General features: G+C 40.1%; 1 protein-coding gene across 2 annotated transcripts in view; it reads left to right on the top strand.

Moving 5' to 3' along the window:
* Nucleotides 1-24,350, top strand: part of dnah5 (dynein, axonemal, heavy chain 5) — a gene marked incomplete at both ends in the record, with an annotated part of 89,381 nt that overhangs the window by 1,058 nt on the left and 63,973 nt on the right. The window contains 34 exons of one of the 2 annotated variants that reach the window (XM_079164768.1): nt 6,384-6,518; nt 6,724-6,808; nt 7,067-7,233; nt 8,663-8,881; nt 9,332-9,469; nt 9,639-9,815; nt 9,960-10,073; nt 10,251-10,358; nt 10,824-10,946; nt 11,324-11,539; nt 11,744-11,770; nt 12,430-12,537; nt 12,898-12,983; nt 13,551-13,758; nt 13,891-14,004; nt 14,206-14,412; nt 14,665-14,745; nt 15,478-15,568; nt 15,861-16,006; nt 16,661-16,838; nt 16,988-17,242; nt 17,440-17,636; nt 17,831-17,924; nt 18,681-18,823; nt 19,174-19,250; nt 19,391-19,515; nt 19,682-19,917; nt 20,259-20,477; nt 20,773-20,835; nt 21,077-21,315; nt 22,655-22,802; nt 22,964-23,059; nt 23,751-23,950; nt 24,112-24,265. In XM_079164768.1, the coding sequence (XP_079020894.1) occupies nt 6,384-6,518; nt 6,724-6,808; nt 7,067-7,233; nt 8,663-8,881; nt 9,332-9,469; nt 9,639-9,815; nt 9,960-10,073; nt 10,251-10,358; nt 10,824-10,946; nt 11,324-11,539; nt 11,744-11,770; nt 12,430-12,537; nt 12,898-12,983; nt 13,551-13,758; nt 13,891-14,004; nt 14,206-14,412; nt 14,665-14,745; nt 15,478-15,568; nt 15,861-16,006; nt 16,661-16,838; nt 16,988-17,242; nt 17,440-17,636; nt 17,831-17,924; nt 18,681-18,823; nt 19,174-19,250; nt 19,391-19,515; nt 19,682-19,917; nt 20,259-20,477; nt 20,773-20,835; nt 21,077-21,315; nt 22,655-22,802; nt 22,964-23,059; nt 23,751-23,950; nt 24,112-24,265 (4,974 nt within the window). The remainder of the gene's footprint in view (nt 1-6,383; nt 6,519-6,723; nt 6,809-7,066; nt 7,234-8,662; nt 8,882-9,331; nt 9,470-9,638; nt 9,816-9,959; nt 10,074-10,250; nt 10,359-10,823; nt 10,947-11,323; nt 11,540-11,743; nt 11,771-12,429; nt 12,538-12,897; nt 12,984-13,550; nt 13,759-13,890; nt 14,005-14,205; nt 14,413-14,664; nt 14,746-15,477; nt 15,569-15,860; nt 16,007-16,660; nt 16,839-16,987; nt 17,243-17,439; nt 17,637-17,830; nt 17,925-18,680; nt 18,824-19,173; nt 19,251-19,390; nt 19,516-19,681; nt 19,918-20,258; nt 20,478-20,772; nt 20,836-21,076; nt 21,316-22,654; nt 22,803-22,963; nt 23,060-23,750; nt 23,951-24,111; nt 24,266-24,350) is intronic. The other variant, XM_079164769.1, reaches the window with a different exon arrangement.

Genomic DNA, 24,350 nt, shown 5'->3' with positions numbered 1-24,350 from the left:
AGCATGCTGTAATATATATTGGTTGTATTATGAGCCTCAAACCACTAGATGTCAGTGTATAGTTAATGAAATGTTAGATAAGCCTATGAAGGCTGGATAATGTTCCAAAAAGATTTGACATCTAGTGCTCTTTATTAATCATTATCGAAATAGTCACTGTTTATCAGTAAAAATGTGTTTCTGCAGGCTAATTTTGTTTGTCTCTGTTTGAAATGACAAGAGTAAGCGCCTGCCTCCTATTTATGCATTGCAGTCAAAATAACAATAATCCTGTACTATCACGATCTGGATGGATAAATATGTCCTAGTATTAATATAATACTTGAAATGACTAAAAGACTCAAGACTTGTTGTCAAAGTTTTGTGTTTTTACAGCAGCTGGTGCCATTTTTGTACCTGCAGAATTGTGTCATCTTTTCTTCTTAATTGCAGTAAGTAGACTTGCTTTTGAATCCTGACCCGTGTAGATATTAAACTATTTCTACTGTCTATGCTTGTCATCTTTATGTCCATTTTGTAAAAGCCTAGTAATAGACTTTAGATAAAGTATTTTGTGATTGCAGGAGTGGTTCACACCAAATAAACAACGAAGTCCATTAAAAGAGAAATCGTGCAAGTCAAAGTGCAGACTCCTCGGCGCTGTTTTGCTTCAACCGGGTGTAGATTTAAAACAGATTTGTTTAGTCTCTCTGTGTTTGTAGCAGTGCGAGCATCCTCCAGGAGAATAGTGGACCCTTTTCTGTCTTGGTCCCTCTCTATGTCTTTTTCTTTCAGATCTCACAACCCCCTTCATTTATAATTTACAGGCACTCTCCTGTTTCATGGCAGCTCAAAACCAGACAGTTCAACTTAGAAAATCAGTCATGGCATATTGAAAAATTGATGACCCAACTGCTTTTAAATGCAAAGCTTCACAATCATTTCTTCAATATCAAACCGTCAGTCAGATATTTGTGTAGAGAGTTGTGCTTCTCATCTGTTGGACGCCACAGTGAAAGCTGATGGAATTTTTAAGAGTGTGTGTGTGTGTGTGTGTGTGTGTGTGTGTGTGTGCGTTCACTGGTTAAATGATCAGGGTTTCCCCACTGGAGTGGCAATGCTTATACACATTACACTCTAGTCTAATATATCAATTATTCTTTTCCTGATCATTCATCTATTCCATAAAATGTCAAAATAAGAGAGCCCTAGGTGTCATTTTTAGATTGTTTTGTGCAAAAACCAAATGGTTTTCATTTTGCAATGATATACAAGGGAGACAAACAAATTCTAACATTTGAGAAGCTCGAGCAAGTAAATGTTTTGTATTTCTGCTTGGTGCACAACTAAAACAATGTATTGTCAAATAGTTATTTGTTAATGTTAAAGTTCTGTTTTTCATAATGAATTCATTATCTTCAGGCAGACCCTACAGAAAGAACAGTGAGGATTTAAAAGAAACGAGGAGGAGTATTAGAATTGCATTTTTCCTGTAATATGGTGAACTCTTCACAACAGAAAGTCAAAACAGGGAAATATGAATACGCCTTGAAAATGTCTGTCAAACTGGTGCTCTTTATTTAAGAAATGAATGCGACAAAGTACAATGCTGACGCCTGTCAAATGTCACCATTATATTCTTACCCTGTGCAGCTGTTACTACAGTCACTACATGTGTCAGTCAGTTAGCATACAAAGGCAATGCATACAATCTCCAAAGAGGTGTTTAGTTTGTGAAACCTGGTGACCTTTAAGAGGCAAATGTCTTGTTATAAGGTCATTTTAAATTCATACCACAGTGAGACACTATGTTTTATCTGTTAGTTAGTGTGTGTGTGTGTGTGTGTGTGTGCGTGTGTGTGTCTGAAAATGTTATCTGCTCACACTATACACAACCCCCACCCCTGTCTCGCCTTCCCTTTGTTATAATTGACTTGTAAGGTGAGAGCAGGGCCTTGATAATTAGCTTGCAGACAGACGGTCATCCAACACCGCATTATCTAGTTAGCAGTCCCCCTTTAGGAGCAACACTCTCATCATTTCAGGGCAGTAACCTTTCTCACGTGGCAAATAAGAAGGCTGATTGCTCACATACTATAGCAAAGCCACTTGTTCTCTGTCTTGTCTTCTTTGTTGGAAGCTGTAATTCTGTAATGTCATGAAAAGCAAAGCCAATTAAGATGGTGGAATGACCTGAAAAGAAGTGTCAGACTAAGAGGCCCACGATGCTGCATTTTAAACCAGACTATCAAAACAAGGTAAGGTGACCCAATAGTTCTGAAGTTACAGGCAACTTGGCTCCTGGGCTATGTAATTTATCATTAAGGTGTCAGGATTCAGTAAACAGCTCATGTGCTTGTATCAAAATGTGGCTGGTAGAGAAGTTCAAGTCTGAAGCAGGGCAGAAGCTTAGAAAAACATTTTTTTTTTAATGCATGAAAGCCTATTTGAAAGTTCTAGTGTGCTGCAGGTTATGCAGGGTTCCCACAAGGAGCAATAACTTCAAGCAATAGACCAAAGAGAAATGTATAAAAAAAAGTGCAAGTTCTTCGATAAAAATAGCATTTGATAAAACACCACAACATGCATGAATTTACAAACACTTATTTGATTTTACTGTACGTCAAACAAAAAGCTCTGTGATCCGTGCTAATGCAGATCTAAATGTTTAGAAATACACTGTGAGAAGTATCCACTTAAAATGTACGAAAAGGACCAAGTTTCACAATCCTTCACAAAATATTTTTTAGACCGATTCACAATGTTGTCATGAAAGAACTGAATGTGAATTTGACATATTCTGATACTATTGTTTCAAAAAGGAAAACGTTTAATGTTTTAGACTAATACTGGCCTGTTGTGTTGTTGTTATAGCCTTTAGGTTAGACAATTCCTCTAGAACTTTAGTCCATAGCTACTAATCTTGAATGAACATTTGAACCAGATTCATACGATTTATTTGATCAGGTGACATAGTGGGTGTCCATGAGCTCAACACAGAACGCAACCATAACTACTTATTTTCTCTAGTTCATGTGTGTGATGTGTAAGTGTTTGCAGACAGAGCTAGATGTCTGTGAGTATCTGTGCGTATCTAAGGGTGTTAATTCATGATTGTGTGTATGAGGCACTGGTGCCTCTGGCTCACGGACATTCTGTGTCTGTCAGTTTGTTTGAACAGATCTATCTTGACCACAGCTGGTCACTACTTGACACGAATAGCCATTAAAGATTAAGCCAGCATAGCTTCAGCTCAGCTGGCTGCCTGGTCACCACTGATAACTTGATAGGGCTAATCACTTTGAGGGTGAGTTATTCAGCTCCGCTGTGTAGATGTAGACGAGGAAGCCATAGCAGAGAAGAAGATGCTGTATAGGAGGGTTTGAGTCGAAGACGCGAGGAGCGGTCATGTCGCAGGTGTTTAGAAAGCAGCTCTGGAAACAAACGGTTTCCAAGCTCATTCAGGTAAGAGATATCATTGGGCACTGTTGTTGTGGAGTCATTTGAGGGTCCTCTCCCATTTTAGTTAATCCATCCACAGAATTTTGATGTATTATGCTAAACACCGGCATCCATCATTTACCTCAGTTCAAGTGATAAAACTAGCTGCAAAACTTTACTTACAGCTGCTGTGTTGACGTTGACAGTGTGTGTGTTATTTATATTTCCCAGAAGGATTTGGAATATAAATGGACTAAATCATTTTCCGATTTTATTCGAGCTTTGGTTTATATATTAGATAAATGACCAGACCGTACAGTATTCCTGCCAAACTGCCCTGCACATTTTGTAACTGCTGTTTTCTCTTTCATTCCAAAACTCACAGTTTGTTTACTATAGGGATTGTCTGTCTCGCCACAGCTTATCTGAGGATCGGCCTTTGTGTGCTTCTGTTGACAGCTATTAATGTTGTAGATGTTATTACATAGGTCTGTCGGTGCTGGCTTCTGTGTCTGTGTTATGGGAATAAATACATGTGGTTGTGTGTGTGTGTGCCTGCCTGTTATTGTTGGACATTGTATTTTGTGTGTTAGTGCATTGCATTCAGCAGTGACTTAGTCTGCGTGAATGAATAATTGGCAACACACTGCATTTTGTCTGTATTGTTAGTCTCTGGGCTGAAGACTGAGTTGGCTGTTCACACAATTTGGATTAAAGGCAGAGACAAGGTGTGAAACGTCTGGTCGCCCAGCAACTGATGGCTTGACACGCTTTTTTTTCTGGTCGACCTGTGATGTGAGTGTTGTGTGCATATAATGCATGTGTGCTTCTCCAGAAACTTTAACACGTTTGGTGTGATTCAGCTTTTATTTTTTTTTAAAGTGCAAATGGAACACACCTGCTCAGCATTAGAATATTTCTCATTTGGAAAGTCAAACGTGAAGGTCACTGATCTTAAAATGAGATCACCAGACTGGAATGAAAATTGTGCAGAGGTAAAAAGTGTCCATGTGTGAATTGACTTAACTGTGTGCAGTGAAAGTAAATTTCAAACCTGCAATTGTGTTGTGCTCAGCACCTGTCTATCTGTTGAATTGACCTGTGACCTGCAGCCACTGTTCCTGAGAGAAGCTTGTTGGTGCTTGGCAAATATTACCATGGTTTTTGAAAATGTTAATATTTTGTGGATGATGTGGGTACACTGCAGGTGGACACGATTTGTCATTTGCCTAGACAAACTTGAATGTCAGTGTGGTTATTGTCTGATCTCTTTTAAAGCTGCCGACAGGCTAACGTGTTGCTGCGCTTACTAACCTTGTTGACACTCACAGCTTGTGAAGCTGTTGGCATGCACCACCTCACTCTGGTTCTACATGAACAAATCCCAACTAACGAGAATTAGTACTTTGATTCTAAAAACCCCTGACCTTTGTCCCTTCTTTCTTTACATCCATGTCCATGCCTCCTGCCTCGTGTCTCTCAGGTCCTTACCTGTTACAATATCCCGTTACATTCTTTCCTGTCTCCCCTGCTCCCTCTTCCCTCTTCCTCTCCCTGTCATTTCTCATTTCCATTTTCCCACTCCTCTTGCCTTCTTTTTCTACATTTCTTCCCTCACTGTGCACAACTACTGATCCTAATACTTCAATTTCTCTCCCTTTGTCTTTTTTTGGATTCGGCATATTCCCTCCATATGCTCCTTTTAAAAGATTTATTCAGGGTTGTTTCTGATCCATGTGTCACATCTCTCCAATCTGTTTCTTGATATAATCCATTGGGAATCACCCAGGGTGCTTACATTTACAGTATGCCCTGCAGTGCTCCATTGTATATTACATACTTTAACTGTCAGTTTAAGTTGGCAAGAGCCCCCCCCCCAGTTGTTTAAGGATAAGGTTGCGCAACAGTGAAATCACTGTTCTGTGAAAAGGGAGGAGAAAGGATGAGGGAGGAGAGGAGGGAAGATCAAAGAGTGTGAGAGAGAAACTTGATCAGTTAATGTGTCATCGTCAATGTTATACTTTAATCCAGTTGTTAACAATTGTCTAAACAGAATATGTAAGAGATAGCTCTCAAGTGAATTTTTGGCATGGCCAGTCACAGTAAGCCTGACTTGTTGTAGAAGACGGCTTTTTAAAAGGTGGTGATGTCAATGCAAAAAGTACTTTAAGCCAGAAAGAATGATTCCTGCCATCCCCCGTTTAAAAACAAGACAAACAGAAGGAATTGTAAACGAGAGGACTCAGATGCACCCCGCAGCTGGCACACCATGCACCACCAGGTTTCATGTCATTTATTGGCAGACCTTGTTACTGTGTTACTAAGCAGCGTAACCTGGCAACCCATTGTGGTTGATGTTACCGTCCCACCATCCTAAACAGCCCGTTTACAACGGGCTGTGTTGTTTGTCGTTCTATTCAAAGAAACCTGATTTTTGCAGACCTTGGATGGCTACTCAAAAGTAGAGGCAGAGGGAAGGACGTGTGCAGTTGGAAATCCTGAAGGACTACTGACATCTTGTTTGGACATTTTCTGTTCTTCTTGTGCGGAGCTACACACAAAGTCCGGATGGATACTGTGCATTGACAGATTATCCATGTTGACATATTCTACTCATTCATTGAAACTGTAAGTTGGTTCTTTGAGTGGACTTTTTATTTAAATGATGTCTGAAGAAGAGGTGTAGGACCACAGGAGAGCGTCAATCCTCTGTCATTACCAACAGCCAACCTCATGACTACAGACAAAGTATGTGAAATACAATTTAATGGCTTTATGCACTTGGTCATGTGATGGCTTGACTCATGTCTTTTTCATCATCAGTGAACCAGAGCAGAGTTGAATTTAGCTTTGTATTTACCAATTCAGAATGTCAATTTTCTTTAAAAAGCCTTTTCTCAATTTAAAAGCAACTCCACACCCCATCTTACTATTAATTCAAATTGTCTGTGTGTTTTGCTCAGCAAAAGTTGAAAGAGGAACGTGAAGCTAAGCGGGCCCAGCTGGATGGAAGACATGACTACATCCTCAGCATTGTGGCTTCATGCCTTGGACTGGAGAAATCGGATGTGGAAGATGCCACACTGGAGGGGAATCAGGTAACCTGTGTTTACACGGAGACATTTTGTTTTGTTTGCATGTAGTAGCCTTAAAACTTAAAGAAATAGGCGTGGCAGCATTTGCAACACACTATGGCCTTTCATGCTGTGCATGTACAGGAAGCACTCAAACGGCAAGTCTCTTCGTTTGGGAGACTGTTGTGTCTGATTTGCTAAAAGTTTTCTTTTCTTAAATCTTTCTCAGATTGACCGCATGGAACAATTCTTTGTGGCAGAGGGCCTTCCACACCTCATGTTCTACTATCAGGACACAGAGCCAGTTGAAGCAGGTAATTTTTGAAAAACGTACAATATCCATGTCAACAATAATTGAAACGTGAACCATATTTGGTAATATATTGGGTTGAGGTTCTTTACCTGTATGAATCAATCTATTTCGGCAACAGCAATCACAGCAGTATTGTAGTTGAGAAGGTCTCAAAAATCAATTAAAATTCTATTAAAATGCAAATTGCCCAGTATGAGAAATCAAGCTAGTTGTGATGAGACCTTGTGTCGTTTCCATGTCCAATTCTTTGTTTAAGCAGCAGCAGCAGCCTCGGTGCCCTCCCAGCTTGTTTCCCAGCAGCCTGGTCGCAGCAAGAAGTCCAAAGTGTTTGTGACAGACGGGAGGGATGTGGCGCTGACCGGAGTATGTGTCTTCTTCACCAGAGCCAACACTTCGAAGGCAATCACCTCTGAGAACATACACAGAGTGAGTCACTTTGTACCGTCGGGGCCTTCTGTTATGTAGTTCACTTCAATGACAAATGACAAAAGGACATGCGATTTCTTTTCCTTCTGCAGTAACTTCTCTTTTAACCCATTCATGTGATAAACCTAAAACGGCTTCTTTTCATCCAGAGCTAATGAAACAATAGGGGGACGATAGCACTCTGATCCCACAGGCAGTTCTGGCTATTGATTCTTGCTGATCACCGGCTGTCAGCAGCAAAGCTAATCACCACCACTGATAAATGGGCATGTTTGCTACAAGACGGGGGACAGGAAGGACAACTCTGGTTTGTGTGTGTTTTCATGACTTGTGGGGACTCGCCTTCCCTATGGGGATCAAAGAAAAACTAAATGTCAAAGTCAATGTAATGTCCCTAAAAACCATGAAAACATGAGCAGCGTAAAAGTACTGTTTTTTTATTTGTATTAATTTAGATGAAATAATGAATACAAGTAATAATCAGAACATTCAAATGAATACATAAATAAGCTAAATTCAAAACATTTTTGAGGAGTTACTGGTTAGCTTAACCTAACAATAAAGTATTTCAGGTCTGGGCACCTGTTCAAAACACAGTGTATGCGAGCCAAATATGTTTCACAGAATATGGTTATGGCCACACAGCCTCCTAATTTGACACAGGCAAACAAAAACATTTGTTCATACTCACCCAGAAGCACCTAGCTCTCTGGGCTTGGCCTGTGAGGGGTCCACCCTGAACTCACCAGGCCTCCCTCCCTCATTTAAAACATTGAAAGAAGCAGGGCTTCTTCCAACAGATCCATTTATATTTGCAAATGGTAAGTGTTGGTGCATTATCAGTTACCATTTGAGCCTGTAATCATCAGGTCGCTGCTTCTAAAGTGCTTTAATGCAAACAGCTCTCCTGTTGCTGTATGTGATATCCATGTACTTACTGTAAAATGCATCTGGAAGGTACTCATTTTGTTGATGGGAACAAAGGTCTCCCTGTGACCAAACTCAGCTGTGTCCCATACAACCCAATGGAACAAAATTTGCCATGTGTTTAATTTGGCTTCCCAAACTAAGCACATGGCTTTCCATCCCCTGCTATTTGCCTGATCTGAGGATCAAATGCTCCATATGTCATGTCCACTGTGTGCTTAATGCATCTACAAGGACAGGACTGGTTGATTTAGGAATGTTTGTTTATTTTTCTGAGCCACAAACTGTACAGGCAGAACTATATCTAAACAATGCCATTTCCACTGGTTGGTAGAGGCTATTGCTGTGGCCTACGCCAGTAAGGTTCTCCAGACCCCATCTGGCATGCATGCTCACTCCACTGGGTATGGCAGCATCAAGGGCATTGCTCTCCATGATATACTATATGTTTGGCGTCAAGTTGGGCCCCTTTGGACATAAGTGCACTTGTATCTCTTTCTAGGATGTCAATTTCAATATGCTGGACACAACGGAGGTGGGTCTGTTAAAAAGTGTGGAGCAGCTGCTCTCCGAGATCTTCATCCCAACACTGAGGAAGATGAACCACGGCTGGGGGGAGCTGGCCAGTCCCCAGGCCCAGGCTGTGAAACAGGACTTCATATCATCGTTGGAAAGCTTTGTGTCTGTTTTGACTGGAGCACAGGAGAGCCTGCAAGAAAAGGTGAGGAACAGACTCTATAACACAACAGGGATACATTTGATAGTTAATGTGTGATTTAAATTCAGAACAGCTATCAAATACCCAACAAAGAAACACCTTTTGACTTTAATCAAAAGCTGTTTAAAATATTTGGACACTAACCAGATATCACATCCATGCTAGAACTTGGGAACCTATATGTTGCTTAGAAAAAACACTGAAAAAACCCCATAATTATTTGGCTTAATATGGACAAACAAAGGCTGTTTGAACATTTGTGAACCTTTTTCATCACTGCAGTGTTTCATTAAAACAGTAACTTGAAAAACAAATAAAACAGCTTTGATCACAGCCGTTACTTTCAAATACATTTCATGGAGAAACTTGTGTAAGCACACACAGGCACATCCACAAACCAAATTAATTCTAGACACCGTAGCAAAAATAATCCATGTCATGACTTGCCTCCAGGTTACCTTGAAAGAGTGTGACACATTTGACCTGCGGGTGCTGAAAGGCCCATCAGACTACATGGCAGCAGCCAACAGCACAGAGACCACAGAAAAGATAGAGGCCTGCATGAAAGTCTGGATCAAGCAGATAGAACAGGTAAGAACATATAATGATCCAAATTAATTCAAGGTCCGTTTGGGGAGGGATGCAAAACTCCCACAGTTAAATGACCAAAGGGAATATATGAGATTCGGAGAAAGCAACGGGTAAACTGCAGAGATGATGCTTGAACAGTGAGCAGCTATGAAGTATATCTGTTCTCCAGGTTTTAGCAGAGAGTGACCAGCTGAGAAAGGAGGCTGATGACCTAGGCCCTCGGGCTGAGCTGGACCACTGGAAGAAACGAATGTCACGCTTCAACTACCTTCTGGATCAACTTAAGAGCCCCGATGTCAAGGCTGTACTGGGTGTGCTCTTGATGGCCAAATCTAAACTCATCAAGGTCAGTCATTGCCAGGTTTTAGTGGCTATATGTATACATTTTGTCTCATTCTTGTTTTTCTTCAACATGATACTTTGACACAAGACTGCAATGTTCAGTGTGACACCGTCTGATATTAATTGCAATAAGGGTTTGTTTGTATAGTCATGGCGGGAACTGGACACCAGGATCACTGATGCAGCCAATGAGGCCAAAGACAATGTGAAGTACCTCTACAGCCTGGAGAAGTTTTGTGACCCCCTCTACAACAGTGACCCTGTAAGAAAACATATTTAGAGATGAAGTGGTCTGCTGAATTCAATGAAAACCAAATGTACTGTATCCATGTTTAACTCTCCTTCAGTTGCGGAAATGGTGAGTTGAACAAATACAATTCAATGTCCATGTGTGCAATTAATTACAAACGCTCACCAGCTAATTTCTGTTTCATCCCAGGTATCGATGGTGGATGCAATCCCAGGTCTGATCAATGCCATCAGGATGATTCACAGTATTTCTCGCTACTACAACACATCAGAAAAGATTACATCGCTTTTTGTCAAGGTAAGGGTGGCTGCTATTCCGCACAATGCAACAATGATAAAGTGGATTATATTGTCTTCGACAATAGGATTCAGCGAAGCGGCTGCTTACAGTCTGGCTATTGTCTTCAGACAGTGATTGTCACACTGTGGTTGTCATGTTTTTATGGATGAATCAAATGAACCATTGAAACATTTAGTGTTTGCCTACTAAGGGCATTGTTACATTAACCCAAAGTGAAAAACATAATTATGAACAAAAGTATTTGTAAAATTTCCATCTCTAACATCACAGAGTACAAATTACTGGCTTGTTTAATAAAAGATGTAAACAGAATATAAACGTCATCTTTTGACCTTTTGACATCTTTGCTCATGATAATTTGTGCACTGATATTTAGCTACTTTATGTATATTTGTAAGTTGTTTGGGTCCACAAAGAATGAAATGCATATCTATATTTGACCATATCCATCAATACCTCCAGGTGACAAACCAGATGATCACAGCCTGCAAAGCCTACATCACTAATAACGGCTCTAATTCAATATGGGACCAGCCTCAGCAAGTTGTAGCTGACAAAATCAAAGCTGCCATCCACCTAAACCAGGTATTGCTTATTGGTAGAATGCTTCATTTATAATGTCAATCATTTATCTCTTCTAGTTTTTCTATCTTTACATTCTCATCAAATGTGGTTTGTTTGCAGCGCAGTGTCACATTTGTGAGTGTTGTTTGAAAAAATAGCTTCTACACAAGACACATGTCACAATGTGTCATCATCAGATGGTTCATTGAAAGTCAGACATGAGAGTTGTCCCAATGAATACACGAGGTTACTGTACTAGGGGGGCGACAATGCCATTGCCACGATGTCAGAAATGTTAAGAATGGAAGCAAAGTTTCTTTTCAACCAACAATTGTCACCACTCTGGTATGATGGATGGATGGAAATGAAAGTGACCGGTTTTGTTAAACTGTGTCCAGGAGTATCAGCGGTATTTCCATAAAACCAAGGAGAAGCTGGAACAGACTCCCTCAGAGAGACAGTTTGACTTCAGTGAGATGTACATTTTTGGGAAGTTTGACACGTTCCAGCGACGACTCAACAAGATCCTGGAAATGTTCAGCACCATTTCCACCTACTCTGCCCTGCAGGACTCTAAGATAGAAGGACTGGAGACCATGGCCACCAGGTTTCAAGTGGGTACACTGTTATATCAGATTATTGTCAAGACATTTAGGATAACACAGAGAGACACTCCATTAACTGATGAAATACCACTTCTAGCCTGTATTTCTTCTACTTCTTTCTTGAATTGTGTCACTCTATCTAATTGGTGTTTAGATGTTTTTCCCTGAGAGTATATTGATGTGAGCTGTGTTTCTGCTTCCTTGGATGCACAGACTGCAGAAATGCAGGGAAAATGGGAGGTAATTTCTCACCGCAGTCTTTTAGTAATGCATGGCCCATTTTCATAGTTGACAGCATGCAGTGTTAAAATTCACAGACATGAACTTTTACCACTGTACATATACCTGATAACAATATGAGGATACTAACTGCATGGAGCATCAACAGAGAACCAACTCAGATTTGTGTTTTGTAATTGACTAGGAAATGTTTTGCATGCTGTCCATTTTACCTAATGTAATTCAATCAGTCCTTTCATGGCCCAAGTAACCAGACAGAGCAGGAATAAACTAGATTGCAGACATCTCCTTTTACAGAAGTTGACCGTTAACTCTTCAGTGTATACATACTTAATGGTAAGCTTTAAGATTTGGTGTTATATTTCCCCTATGACTCTGTTTGTCCTTTGCTATTTTAAAACCCAGATAAACTCCCAGACTAAGATGATAGATATGTAGCCACTATCAGTGTGACGACACACAGTTGGTCGAGGAATTGGGATTAAAGAAAATTTAAAACAGAATAGCAACATTTCACAGCTTAGGTTTGACTGCAGCAGAATAATTAGGCACATTTCTGAGAGGCTTTAAAACTTTTTTTACTACAACTACTTTTAAATGTTTAAAAAATAAAACGTATTGTCCATGTTTGTCTGTCTTTGTGTTTGTGTGTGTGATAGGCTATTGTGCTGAACATGAAGAAACAACATTACAGTTTCCTTGACCAGAGAAGAACTGACTTTGATGTTGACTATGAAGAATTCTGCAAAAGCAAATCAGAGCTTCATGTAAGTAAACTATTACAGACACAACACATTAGTTTGTTTCCTCCATATTGTACAGTATAATTGCTGGGCCTTCACATTCACATAGTGTCTTCGGTTATTATTGCTGATTAGGGATCTGCTCAGGTTGAAGTTGGATCGGGCAATATTGGGATTAACGGGGGGTCATTAATACGACACGTCTGTACCCACATGCTGAGGAAAGGTTTAATTAGGCAATAAGTGAAAACACCTGTGGCTTATCTTGTTTTAGTGATGACCCAGAATAAACCATTTTTGGGGGAGTGTTCATTTGTATTTAAAGGTTCCACTACACTGTCTTTTGTAATTATGTTTTATTAATATTGCTCCTTGTGCTTCCAGAATCAGCTGAAGAGTTTCATGGATAGCACCTTTGAACAAATTCAAAATACAGAGAGAGCTCTAAATGTGCTGAAGAAATTTGAAAGGTAACCCTTTTTTTGCCTTTTGTATTATCCAATGCATGTTCATCTAAACAAGGATTTCTTAGTCTGGTCCTCAGCGCAGAAAGCTGCTCCTTATCCTGCCAGCTAATTAGTAAAGGTTAATGCATTCACATGGCATCTCAGGTATGAAGGAGTAGCTAATCAAATAGCTGAAATGTAAAAACAGCAGGACTCTGAATAGACCTTTCTCACTGTGGATATTTCATCACCTTATGCAAAGGTGTAACAATAAACATAATTGCTGCTTTCCAAAGGTTTGCCAGTTCCAGGGTCTTTTTTTGTGCATGCTGGCTCACTGACATTATTTTCTGGCATATCTAAAGGAATGGTCTCATTGTTGATTTAATACTTACACCTGTGTGTTTCCTGCAATGATAAGTAAAAATGTCTCTCCGAGTGAACGTTACAGACCTTGACCTAATAAAAAGCCGGTGTAATCACTGGAAGATCCTATTACTTTTATTTGTTCTATTTACATTCTATTTATTTTATTCTTCTAACATTGTCTATATTTTTTCCAACTTTTATTTTCGGACTCACTAAAAACAGACTTGGCATCCCAGACCTCGGCATTGAAGAGAATTACCAGCGTATTCTGCAGAACTACGGCCGGGACATTGAAATGGTCTCTCGTATCTACATGAAGCAGAAACTGGACCCCTCCATTGGCCGGGACCTGCCCCTCGTGGCTGGCCGTATCATTTGGGCTCGACAGCTGTCCAGCAGGATCCAGGGTCCCATGGATCTCTTTCAACAGGTAATATTGAATTTCTGCCTCTCTACAATGACATTTGGCTGGGCCTCTGTGTTGTTTTAGTTTGTTTAATTTACAGTGGAAATGTCAGTGCATTTTTGTTAAGTTACGCAGTACCATTCTATCCCTGTGTAGCATCCTGGTGTTCTTTCCACACCAGAGGCCAAGAGGATCATCAAAAACTTTAACAGGGTCGCAAGGGTCCTGTTGGAGTTTGAGATGCTTTACCACCACAGCTGGACGAAAAAGGTAAACGGAAGCAAATAAAATATGGATATTAATAGTCCCATCACAACATGCACATACAAATGTGTGTGTTTCTCCCCTCTTATCCACACCCAACTCCTTTTGGTCTTTCACCAATTTCTCTTTCTTTTCTCTCCTCCTCTCACTTCTCCTTTCTCACAACCCTCCCTCAACAACCCAACCCATTTGATGCCTCCTGCCCAGATGGAGGATGCCCGGGTGGGCCTGCAGGCCTCTCTGCTGGTCAGATCTCCGGAGACAGGGGGGTTGTTTGTAAACTTTGACCCAGAGATTCTGACCCAGATCAGGGAGGCGAACTGCATGACAAAGATGAATTTGGAGATTCCACCGTTTGCCGCTCTGTTACGGCAGAAACAGGACACACTGAAAAAGAACTACAACAAATTACAGGTGGATAGTACACACAGTTACACACATGTGCAACTACATACAACTTAAAGAAGCAATAATAATAATAATAACTGTATATGTGAGGGCCAAAGTTGATTGTGCATTTATGAAGTGTAAAAGACAGTATCCTGTGTCATATTTGTGTTAGAAAGCTCTAACATAAAATGATATGTACATACATTGTATAAAGGTAAGTTATTTAAATTGCACTTACAGCAATCTCCATTGAACGTTGTATTTTTTCCCTTCCAGTTAATGTTGAGTGAGAACACCAGAGTGCGGTCAAAGATTCAGTGTGTTTTTGAACAGCTTGCTATGCCGCATGTAGCTAAGGTAAGATGTGATTATGATATAGTTCAAGTTGCATTTAAACTATAGTCCATATACTGCATGTTATTCATTTATTGGATAGTGGTACTGTATTCATATATTCATGATTCATATAATTATAAATAACACTTTAGAAAAAATTGCTTTTATTTTCCACTTTCACTGAGGTATTTTTAGCTAACATCAGTCCTGATAATAATTACCAAATACGCATTCATTTTCAAAGTTTGAACCCTTTAAATGGCCATTTTACATATTTACATCATGTTGTTGTTGTTGTTTTTTTTAAATGCAGGAATTATGTTTTAATAATTATTTTCTGTTTGCTAAATTGTAGCAAACATGAGACAATGGCTCAGTCTGGTGGAAAATAGTACAAACTAAAATGTTGATGCTGCAATGGCCGTAGGATCCAAAATTGTGGGACATTTTTGAGTCTCTGTATTTTAACTAAGTAACTCAACATTTCATGATGGATTATGGATGTGCGCCACAACCTACTCTATGTAGGGGAAAACGTTTATTATGATGTAATGTTATGTATCAAATATGATTTTAGATCTGCATAAAAAGGGATTATGATTAATCTGTTGCTGTTTTCTCTTTTTTTTAAACTTACATTTAACATGTGAAACTTGAATCTATGAAAAGTGCCATAGATGGTGCACTTTCTACAGTAGCTTTACGCATCAGCTACTGTACAAAGTGCATTAGCATACATCAATGACTTGACAGGTGGATGAGGCTATACAGCCGGGTTTGACCTCCATCAACTGGACGTCCCTGAACATAGACAAGTACCTCGGCCGCATCGACAAGGCTTTGGGTAAGCAAAATCCAACGAGATCAATGACCCACATACTGGCACATTCGTCAGCAGCGTCTGATAAGATTTAAGTGAATTGATTACTTGTGTACTCCCTGTTCATGTGTGTTCTCATAAGTAACTCTCATGTGCAGTGTATATGCCGTCCCGCTCTATGCGCCGCATTTTCTCTTTATCCATTTATTTGCTCCCTCCTTCACCTCTCACCCCCGTCCCTTCCTCCAATGCTTGCCCCTTTCTTTTATCTCCTCATCTGTCGGTCCGTGTCCCTCTCCTTCTCATTTCTCTCCAGTTGACCTGGAGCTGCTGATGGACAGAGTGAACGACTTGGTGGAGTTTAGGATCGATGCAGTACTGCAGGAGATGAGCGGATCCACACTGTGTGTTTTGCCAGAGGATGAACCGGTCACTTGTGAGGTGTTTGTTCAGACCACCAGGGTAATTACATGGTCTGTTTCCAATGAAATAACAGTATTAAGTCTGTTGTTATAGTTTTACTAAGCTCACCCGTCTAAGTTATGCAACACCCCCAACCTGCTTGCTATAATTTGAGAGATGTTATGCTTACATAAAAATGTTATTACATGCCAGGGGCTTGAATACACTTAACACTTTTAAAGTACTTCTTAAATATTTTTATTTCCCCGAGGACATTCATTTCATTATCAATTACATTAATGGAGACTTTTGTACAACATGTATATATTAAAATGCTCACCATTAAGGTTGTTGCTGTATACTTCTTGGGACACGGCTTGTGGATGAGCACAAAGTGGTTAATTATTAACAGTCAAGGCCACAGGCCATCAATCGTGATTTATTAAAGGGATGGAATAGCCGGCTTAGTTGTCATGGGAATGACAAAGCATTATATTGCGCATTACAATGATGTGAAGTAAATATAATTTTCATGTTGTTTTTTTTGCTGTGAATCATCACCCTTGGTATTCAGAAAGAAAAAAAAATCTATGCTAAGAGTTTTATTGTGGTTGAGGGGGACCGTGTATAATCCTATAGTTAATGCTGTACTGCAGTGCACTACTCCTTTTATGGCATAATTAATGTACATGCCATCTATACATATTTGTATAGGACCTGTGCATAAGACAAGCCCAGAGTCTCCACACTAAGAGCTCACTAGTGGAGGAGGCTGCTAATGAACTGATCAACATGCTGCTGGAGTTTGACCACAATCAGAAGGAGGAGGTGGAGAAGATGGAGGAAGAAAGCTGCGCTGAGAGCAAGACCATAGACCACATTGACAGTGAAGGTATACTAACGTTTTCCTTTTGAGATCAAATAGAATAAGATAAGGTGCCATAGAACTTATTATATATGTTTCTGTTTGTATTTGCCATATTAGAGCAGTAGCTACAGGGGTTCCTGTGTACTGTAAATGTGTCCCCTCTTGCATCTCAGGTGAAGATGAAGGCCGCTCAGAGGGCCGTCTCTTATCGAGAAACGCCTTGCTTCCTCTTGCCAGCGTCGGCCCTTCCTCTCCCTTGGTGAGGAGGAAGAAGAAGAGGGACTTGATGGAAGTGATGGAGGAGGAAGCCCAGGAGCTGCTCTCATACTTCAACCACCGCAACGTGGATGCTTTGCTCAGAATGACACGCAACACCCTGGAGATGCTACGCAAGCGCATTTACGCCTCCTCGCTCATGCATTTCTTGGGTGAGTGTTGTGTAACCATGCTCTCATTATTTGAGCTTATCATTAAAAAAAAGAAATCATATAAAAGCCATAAAGCCATACCATGAATACTGGCTTGTGAGGTTGTTTGTTTCCTGTTCTGTCCACTGAGCTCATGAAATGTCACATCTCTGAATCACATCATACTGTATCCGAACTACTCTTCTCTCCCCCTGTAGCTGAAGGTGACTCACCCAGTCGTGGCAAAAATAGCGGTCATCAAGCAATCTTTAGAGTCAACGTGACCCTCTCCATCCCTAACATCGCCATGCTTCCAGCTCTAGAGGAGGTCCAACAGGCTCTAAACCGGGCTGTAGAGTGTGTAGTCAGTGTCACCAAAGGAGTCAGCCAGTGGAGCAAAGAAAGGATCTCCAAGGTTGGTTTGACCTTATGAAGGAAGCAATCATTTGTGACAAGTAGTAACAGATTTATACTTCTGAAGAACACCACCAGCTCACCCTTCTCACAATTGTAACTAGTAACTAATCTTTCTGGACTGATTATTTTATGGTCCCGTAGTCTACCACACAAACCCAGAAGTTTGTCTTTACGTCGGTTTCCCTTTTGCAGAGAAAAATGAATGAAAGACGGCTGGCGGCTCTGAAACAAGACTGTTCTGAGAGTGAATCAGAGGATGGAGCAACAACATACAGGAGCCTGGCTGGTATGAGAGGACATGAAACCGTACCTAAAAGTTCAACAACTCAACACTCACTTGAGAGTGATTTATCCATATTGTTTCGAACATTCAGACCAGAACATTAATCATTAGCTACTCCACCACAGTCACTTGGTACTCAGATCTCCTTATTTCACAGCTCAGCAGAGCAAAGCCAAATCTGACGAGGAGCAGACAAACGTGTTGATGAAAATGACATGAATATTTCAGTGGCTTTAGAAGCAAGACATTTTAAAATCTAATTTGGGAAGAGCAGCCCCTTCAGTCACATTACACCCTGGCTAACTTGGAGGTAATGCTGTGAAACATGAAAGTGGATGATAAAGGGTGATTGATTTGAAAAGTTGGATATCAACATGTTCCATGTCCATTTAGAAATCAGAGACTAGTTTGTATAAAACTTTTCCAATGATTAATTCAATGAAAACCTGGAGGTTAGAGTTGTAATGACTTAAGTTACATATGAAATTTAAAGCACTCACTAACATGAGAAACGTTTCTACAGGCATTTTATGTCGAAGGTTTCATTCCCCCGTTGTCCACACCTGTAGTTAGTTACAAGACTCAACCTTATCCTCAACACTCGTTTCCGACTCTCTTAACAACCCTGTATTGATTTGTAATTATAAATGAAGGATTCCCAGCAGAAGTCAAGCTGTTTTTAAACTTCCAATCCATCCTGTCCGCCCCCTCTCTGTTCACTCAACATAGATTCTGTTTTCCAAACTCTTTACTTTTCAGACGGCAGCACCTCAGATATTTCAGCATCTGTGATCCAGGCTATCCCATTCCAGGCTAGAAACTACTACAAGAGTGTGTCTGACAACAAGGAGATAGTCAAACTAGTGTCTGTTCTCGGCACCTCCATCAGCTCCACCAGAAAGGTACAGGCCCTTCAATTTCAACAAGACATTTCAATGAGGCATGTATACAATTGGCCTAACATGTACAGAACAAATACAGCAATTTTCAAAATACATATGAATCTAAACTGTACAGTGTCTGTTTGTTTTTTAAATATCTATTATTTAATACTCTATCTGTTCTTTCTCAACAATAATACGTTTGTCCAATGTGGACAAAGGCAACAACTGTAATTTTCAGTATCTGCTTTTTTAATATACATGACCACCCATAAATTGAAATGACCTTGTCATGTTATCCCAAATCTGAATGTTACATGTTTAGTGCCTCCCCATTGCTCACGCAGTTGCTATTTTATATTAAATTACAGGAAGTGATGACTGCTCTGGACCGTTTCAGCCGTTACCATCACATCTGGAGAAAGGACCGTGAAGACACCATGCGAAAGTATGATAAACTGAATGACGGACTGATATTCATTTCTGACTCTTAACACTGAGAACTAACAGTTTTGTTTACTATGCATCAAGTTACTGCCAGGGAAAACGGCGTCATGTCAACGCTTTTTTGGTTTGTGTTTTTTACAGATTCGTTCAGGGCAGCCCCTTGCTATCAGAGTTTGAGAGCCAGATTATTTTCTATCGAGATCTGGAGCTGGAAATAAACTCTGAACCTGAATTCATTGCTGTAGGAGCTCTGGCTCTATTCACAGGTTAGAGTTGCAATACTTTGCTGGTTATTCTCGGACTTTGGTACTCATAGTGCAATCTTCATTACTGCTGCCTAAAGAAAACTTAACACCAACATGGAATATAAAATGAACTTCCAGCCAATCCATCACTGATCTCTGCATGCTCACATGTATTTCTTTGTATCAGCGGACCTGAAGATGTCGCTCACTGCTGAAACCAAGAACTGGATGGTGGACTACGGACTGTACTGTAACAGGAAATATCGCTCAGACATGGAGCAGATCTTTGCTTTTGTTGATGAAGCAGGAAAGAAACTGAATCGGCAGATCAAAGACCTGGATGACATCCGCATCGCCATGACGTCACTCAAGGAGATCAGAGAGCACCAGATATCTGTAGACTTTAAAGTTAGTCCCATAGAGGTAAACACAGCATTAGGTCTTTCATACAGTATGGTAGCTTCAGACCCCTGTCCATACACACAAATGCACACTGGGAATAGGCCTAGATGTTTTCAGTAGTGCACATGAGAGTGGTTCAGCAGTGTTTATAGTGAGAATGGTTTTCAACAGTGTATACATGAAGGTCAAAGTCCGTGTATATGAACATAAAACCTTTAAATAACATCCATGAAAGCACTCAATGGATGTACGGAGGGAATGTAGGAATTGAAACTCTTACATGTTTTATGTACAGTAAATGTTTGATTACTTGCAAAAGTGATGCCAATATATGAAATATACTTATTTCTTCGTCCTCACAGGAGTCCTATGCCATGCTTCATAAATATGAGCTGTCAGTGGCAAAAGAGGAGGCCGATAAGGTGGATACACTGCGTTACACCTGGGAGAAGCTGTTGTCCCGGAGCACAGAGGTACAGAATGAGCTGGTGACCCTGCAGCCCAACTTCAGAGGAGAGCTCATCACCAATGTGGAGACCTTCCTGGAAGATTGTCAACACTTCTACCAGGATTATGACAAGGTTAAGGACAAAGAACACAGAAAATACAAGATGAAAATGCATGTGTGCACAAACGCTGAAAGGCTCAGACAGCCCTCGCCATCAACCGCTGTATAATGCCTGCTCCTCTTCAAGCTATGTATTTTACTTTACATTTGGGCTGATCAAATTTTTACAACTTGTAGGACTACAGTATACAATCCTGACCTGGATTATTAAGTACCGACGAATATCAACCAATGCAGACACAAATAATTAAGAAATGACTGAAGCGTATCGTTGTACTCATAGACTTACTTACTCCTCCCTGCTTCAGGATGGCCCCATGGTGGTGGGGCTAGCTCCTCAGGATGCCAGTGACAGACTCATCATGTTCCAGGTTTGTATTTGACTGTCTGAGGCGGGCATGATAATTAAGTTCATTATTTAGTCAGTAAGTGTGTTTGTAATTTGGGTCTGGAAATTGACTTGGTTCCCCACAAAGTCAGTTATACGTGACATGATAATCATATGCAAAGAGGGATGCAGTTTTTTTTGTAATTATGTTTTATCTTTTTCAATCATTGCAAAAGATAATTCATTTATTTGTGAGGTCTTATTGCCACTTTTCCCCTCTTTAGAATCGATTTGACAACCTGTTCAGGAAGTACATCACTTACACAGGCGGAGAGGAGCTGTTTGGACTTCCTGTTACCCAGCATCCCCAGCTGTTAGAGATTAGGAAGCAGCTGGCTCTGCTGCAGAAGTTGTATGGCCTTTACAACAATGTCATCGAAACAGTCAATGGTTACTATGATATCCTCTGGGCTGACATCCACATTGAGAAGATCAATAATGAGCTACTGGACTTTCAGACGAGGTAGACAGTTTATTTACTGTGAAATGAATGTCAATATGCTAAATTTAAAGATTCCCATTCAAGTTTTAGACCCCTAGTAGAAATGGCGCTTTTTTTCTGTCAGTGGTTCCTTGTTTTGTTTATCTCTGCACATGCTCGTGCATTGGTTAAGTGATACACTACCAATGTTGTTCCACTAGTTAACTGATCATTAGGTGGTGAGAGGCCAAGATATGCTGCAAAGCGCAAGCAAAGACACAAAAGTAGAAGACTGCAAGCTCATAAACATTGATGTAAACAAACCAGTATTTAAAATACTTAGAATCAGCTTTTCTAATGTTTTGAGAAAGGAAAGTGTATTAGACCTCAAGGATACACACAGTGTGTTTTGGTGCATAACACAGAATGTAAACATTATAATGTTTGTTTCAAAGAAAACACTACGGGAACCCTTTTAAATGATACTGATCAGTATATAACCGTAGCAGACATTTTGACATATTGCAGTATAAACACAGATGTAATCAATAACATTATTATGGCCCTGTTCCATTTAGGCCCTGATATTGTGCACGTTGGCTCACCGGAATGGCTGTGACACTCACCATAATTAATTTGATCAATTATACCTGTGTTTAGCCTGCTATGACATGTCAAAATGGCTTCTGTGAAAAGGGCTTGTTGTGCTGACCTGAGATAAACTGTAAGTGAAAGGGACTGTGAGACACAATGTTCCTCGACTTACATGTAACTGGACAATACACTAAACAGAACTGAACTAAACTGAAATGAGGCCAGCTGAATGATCATTCAATTCTAAGGATACCATATAAAGAAAAATAAAATGATGAAAAAGTAAAATAAAAAAGAAGGAAAAAGTCTGTCACCTGGAATTATCCTATAAAAGGTTTTCCATGAAGCACTGCTCGAATTCTCCGAAGGATTTCAATTTCACCATTTCCATCCACTTTAATCCTTGCATGCGAGGAAAGAGGCTCAGAGAATACAAGAGAATACAAGTCACATCTAGAGGATTTTAATATGTCTGGACCTTTGTGTTCTCCTGACAGTGTGAAATTGGTTGAAGGTTTTAGGCTGTTAGCAGTCACAAGGGGAGTGTGCACGGACGTAACCGTTGAATAAGACAGGACAATTCCTTCCTCTGGCAGAAATGCTATCTATCAGTTTTAGAAGTGGTACTTTGGGCTCGGTGCACTGTGCTACTGTGCTGGTGCACGTGTGTCTCAAAAGGACACACACACATACAGCTTTTGGTCTGTGTTTCATACAGAATGAATCCCTAGTTTTGAATACAGGCATTAGCCAGGAGTTTGTTGATGATTGTATCCATTAACTATAGGTGTCGCAAGCTGCCACGTGCCCTAAAGGAGTGGCAGGCTTTCATGGACCTGAAGAAAACTATTGATGAATTCAATGAGTGCTGCCCCCTGCTGGAACTCATGACTAACAAGGCTATGATGACGCGCCACTGGAAGCGAATCACTGAGGTTCGTGAAACAAGGCCACCAACATACGACTGCAGTTAGCAGCCATCGTCAACCCCCTACTGTACTTATAATAACAATAATAATAGCTGTTTTGACATTTGGAATTAATATGACAGTAATTTTCGCACTTTGACCAACACGTCTATCTAATTTGTGCTAAGGTGACTGATGGGCATACCTTTGAGGTGGAAAGTGATACATTCAAGCTACGCAACATTATGGAGGCTCCTCTGCTCAAGTATAAAGAGGAGATTGAGGTAAGAATGAATAGTAGGTTACCTATGCAAGCCAAGAGAATTATAAAAGTGCCTTTATTTTGTATAGCAAACAGTGACTCTAAAGCAACATTTATAGTATTTTAGGAATATAACGAATGTTCTTTTCAGCTTGATGGAATGTACGTAATGCATGATATTAAGATACAGTGTAAAAGTTGCAATATGCCTTAATATAATTCTCACAATGCAGTAAGCATTCATCTTGGCACCAACTTAATGTTTTTAAATACTAGCACCATTTTCATATTGGCCATTAAATCAGTTGTCAATACTAATTATTTTTTTCTGACGATAAAAATCAGCCGACATTATTGAGAGCTTGTGTGTATTTTTTAAAGTATTTGAAGCTTCAAAATATTATTGACAATGGTGATGATGTAATGGAAGGATGTTTAGTGATAACATCCTTCAATATGGATAGTGATTATTGATAATTATGTTGAAAAGGTTTAATCCTTATAATGTGATGATATATAATAGTTCTTTAATCAGCTTTCTGACTGGAATGTGTTGTACTCATCACATCACTCATCTTCCTCTGACGCGTACTGTATATGCTAATGTTTTAATATCCTGCAGGGATAATTGAAAATGTCTATTTTCCTATATTTCATTTGCCACTACCATTCGTATTGCTACTGTTTAAACACATTTGAGGTGTTTTACGCAGGATATCTGTATCAGTGCGGTGAAAGAGCGTGATATTGAGCAGAAGCTGAAGCAGGTGATTGCTGAGTGGGACAATAAGACTTTTACGTTTGCCAACTTTAAAACCCGTGGAGAGCTGCTACTGAGAGGAGACAGCACATCAGAGATTATTGCAAGCATGGAGGACAGCCTGATGGTTTTGGGGTCTCTAATGAGCAACAGGTATGTTTATGTTGATCCTCATAATCATTAGTATGTTGATGAGGACAATTAAATGAAAAGGCTTGATCTGCCTCCGTGCCTTGTAAACTTCACAGCAATCATTCAAGCTGTCACTGTGTGCGGTATATGTTAAGCATACGTGCATGTAACTTATTTCCCAGGTACAACACTCCATTTAAAGCCCAGATTCAGAAGTGGGTTCAGAATCTTTCCAACACGACTGATATCATAGAAAACTGGATGACCGTCCAGAACCTCTGGATCTACCTGGAGGCTGTGTTTGTGGGTGGAGACATCGCTAAACAGCTGCCAAAGGTAGATTAAGTCACAGTGAATTAGTCATATTTGTCAGATATATCAGTGTATGTAAGTGTGCTTGTTTGCATTGCAACAAGAGAAA

This window comes from Pholis gunnellus (assembly GCF_910591455.1).
Source record: "Pholis gunnellus genome assembly, chromosome: 8".
Classification (NCBI taxonomy): domain Eukaryota; kingdom Metazoa; phylum Chordata; class Actinopteri; order Perciformes; family Pholidae; genus Pholis; species Pholis gunnellus.
This window is presented reverse-complemented; position numbering and strand designations above follow the sequence as displayed.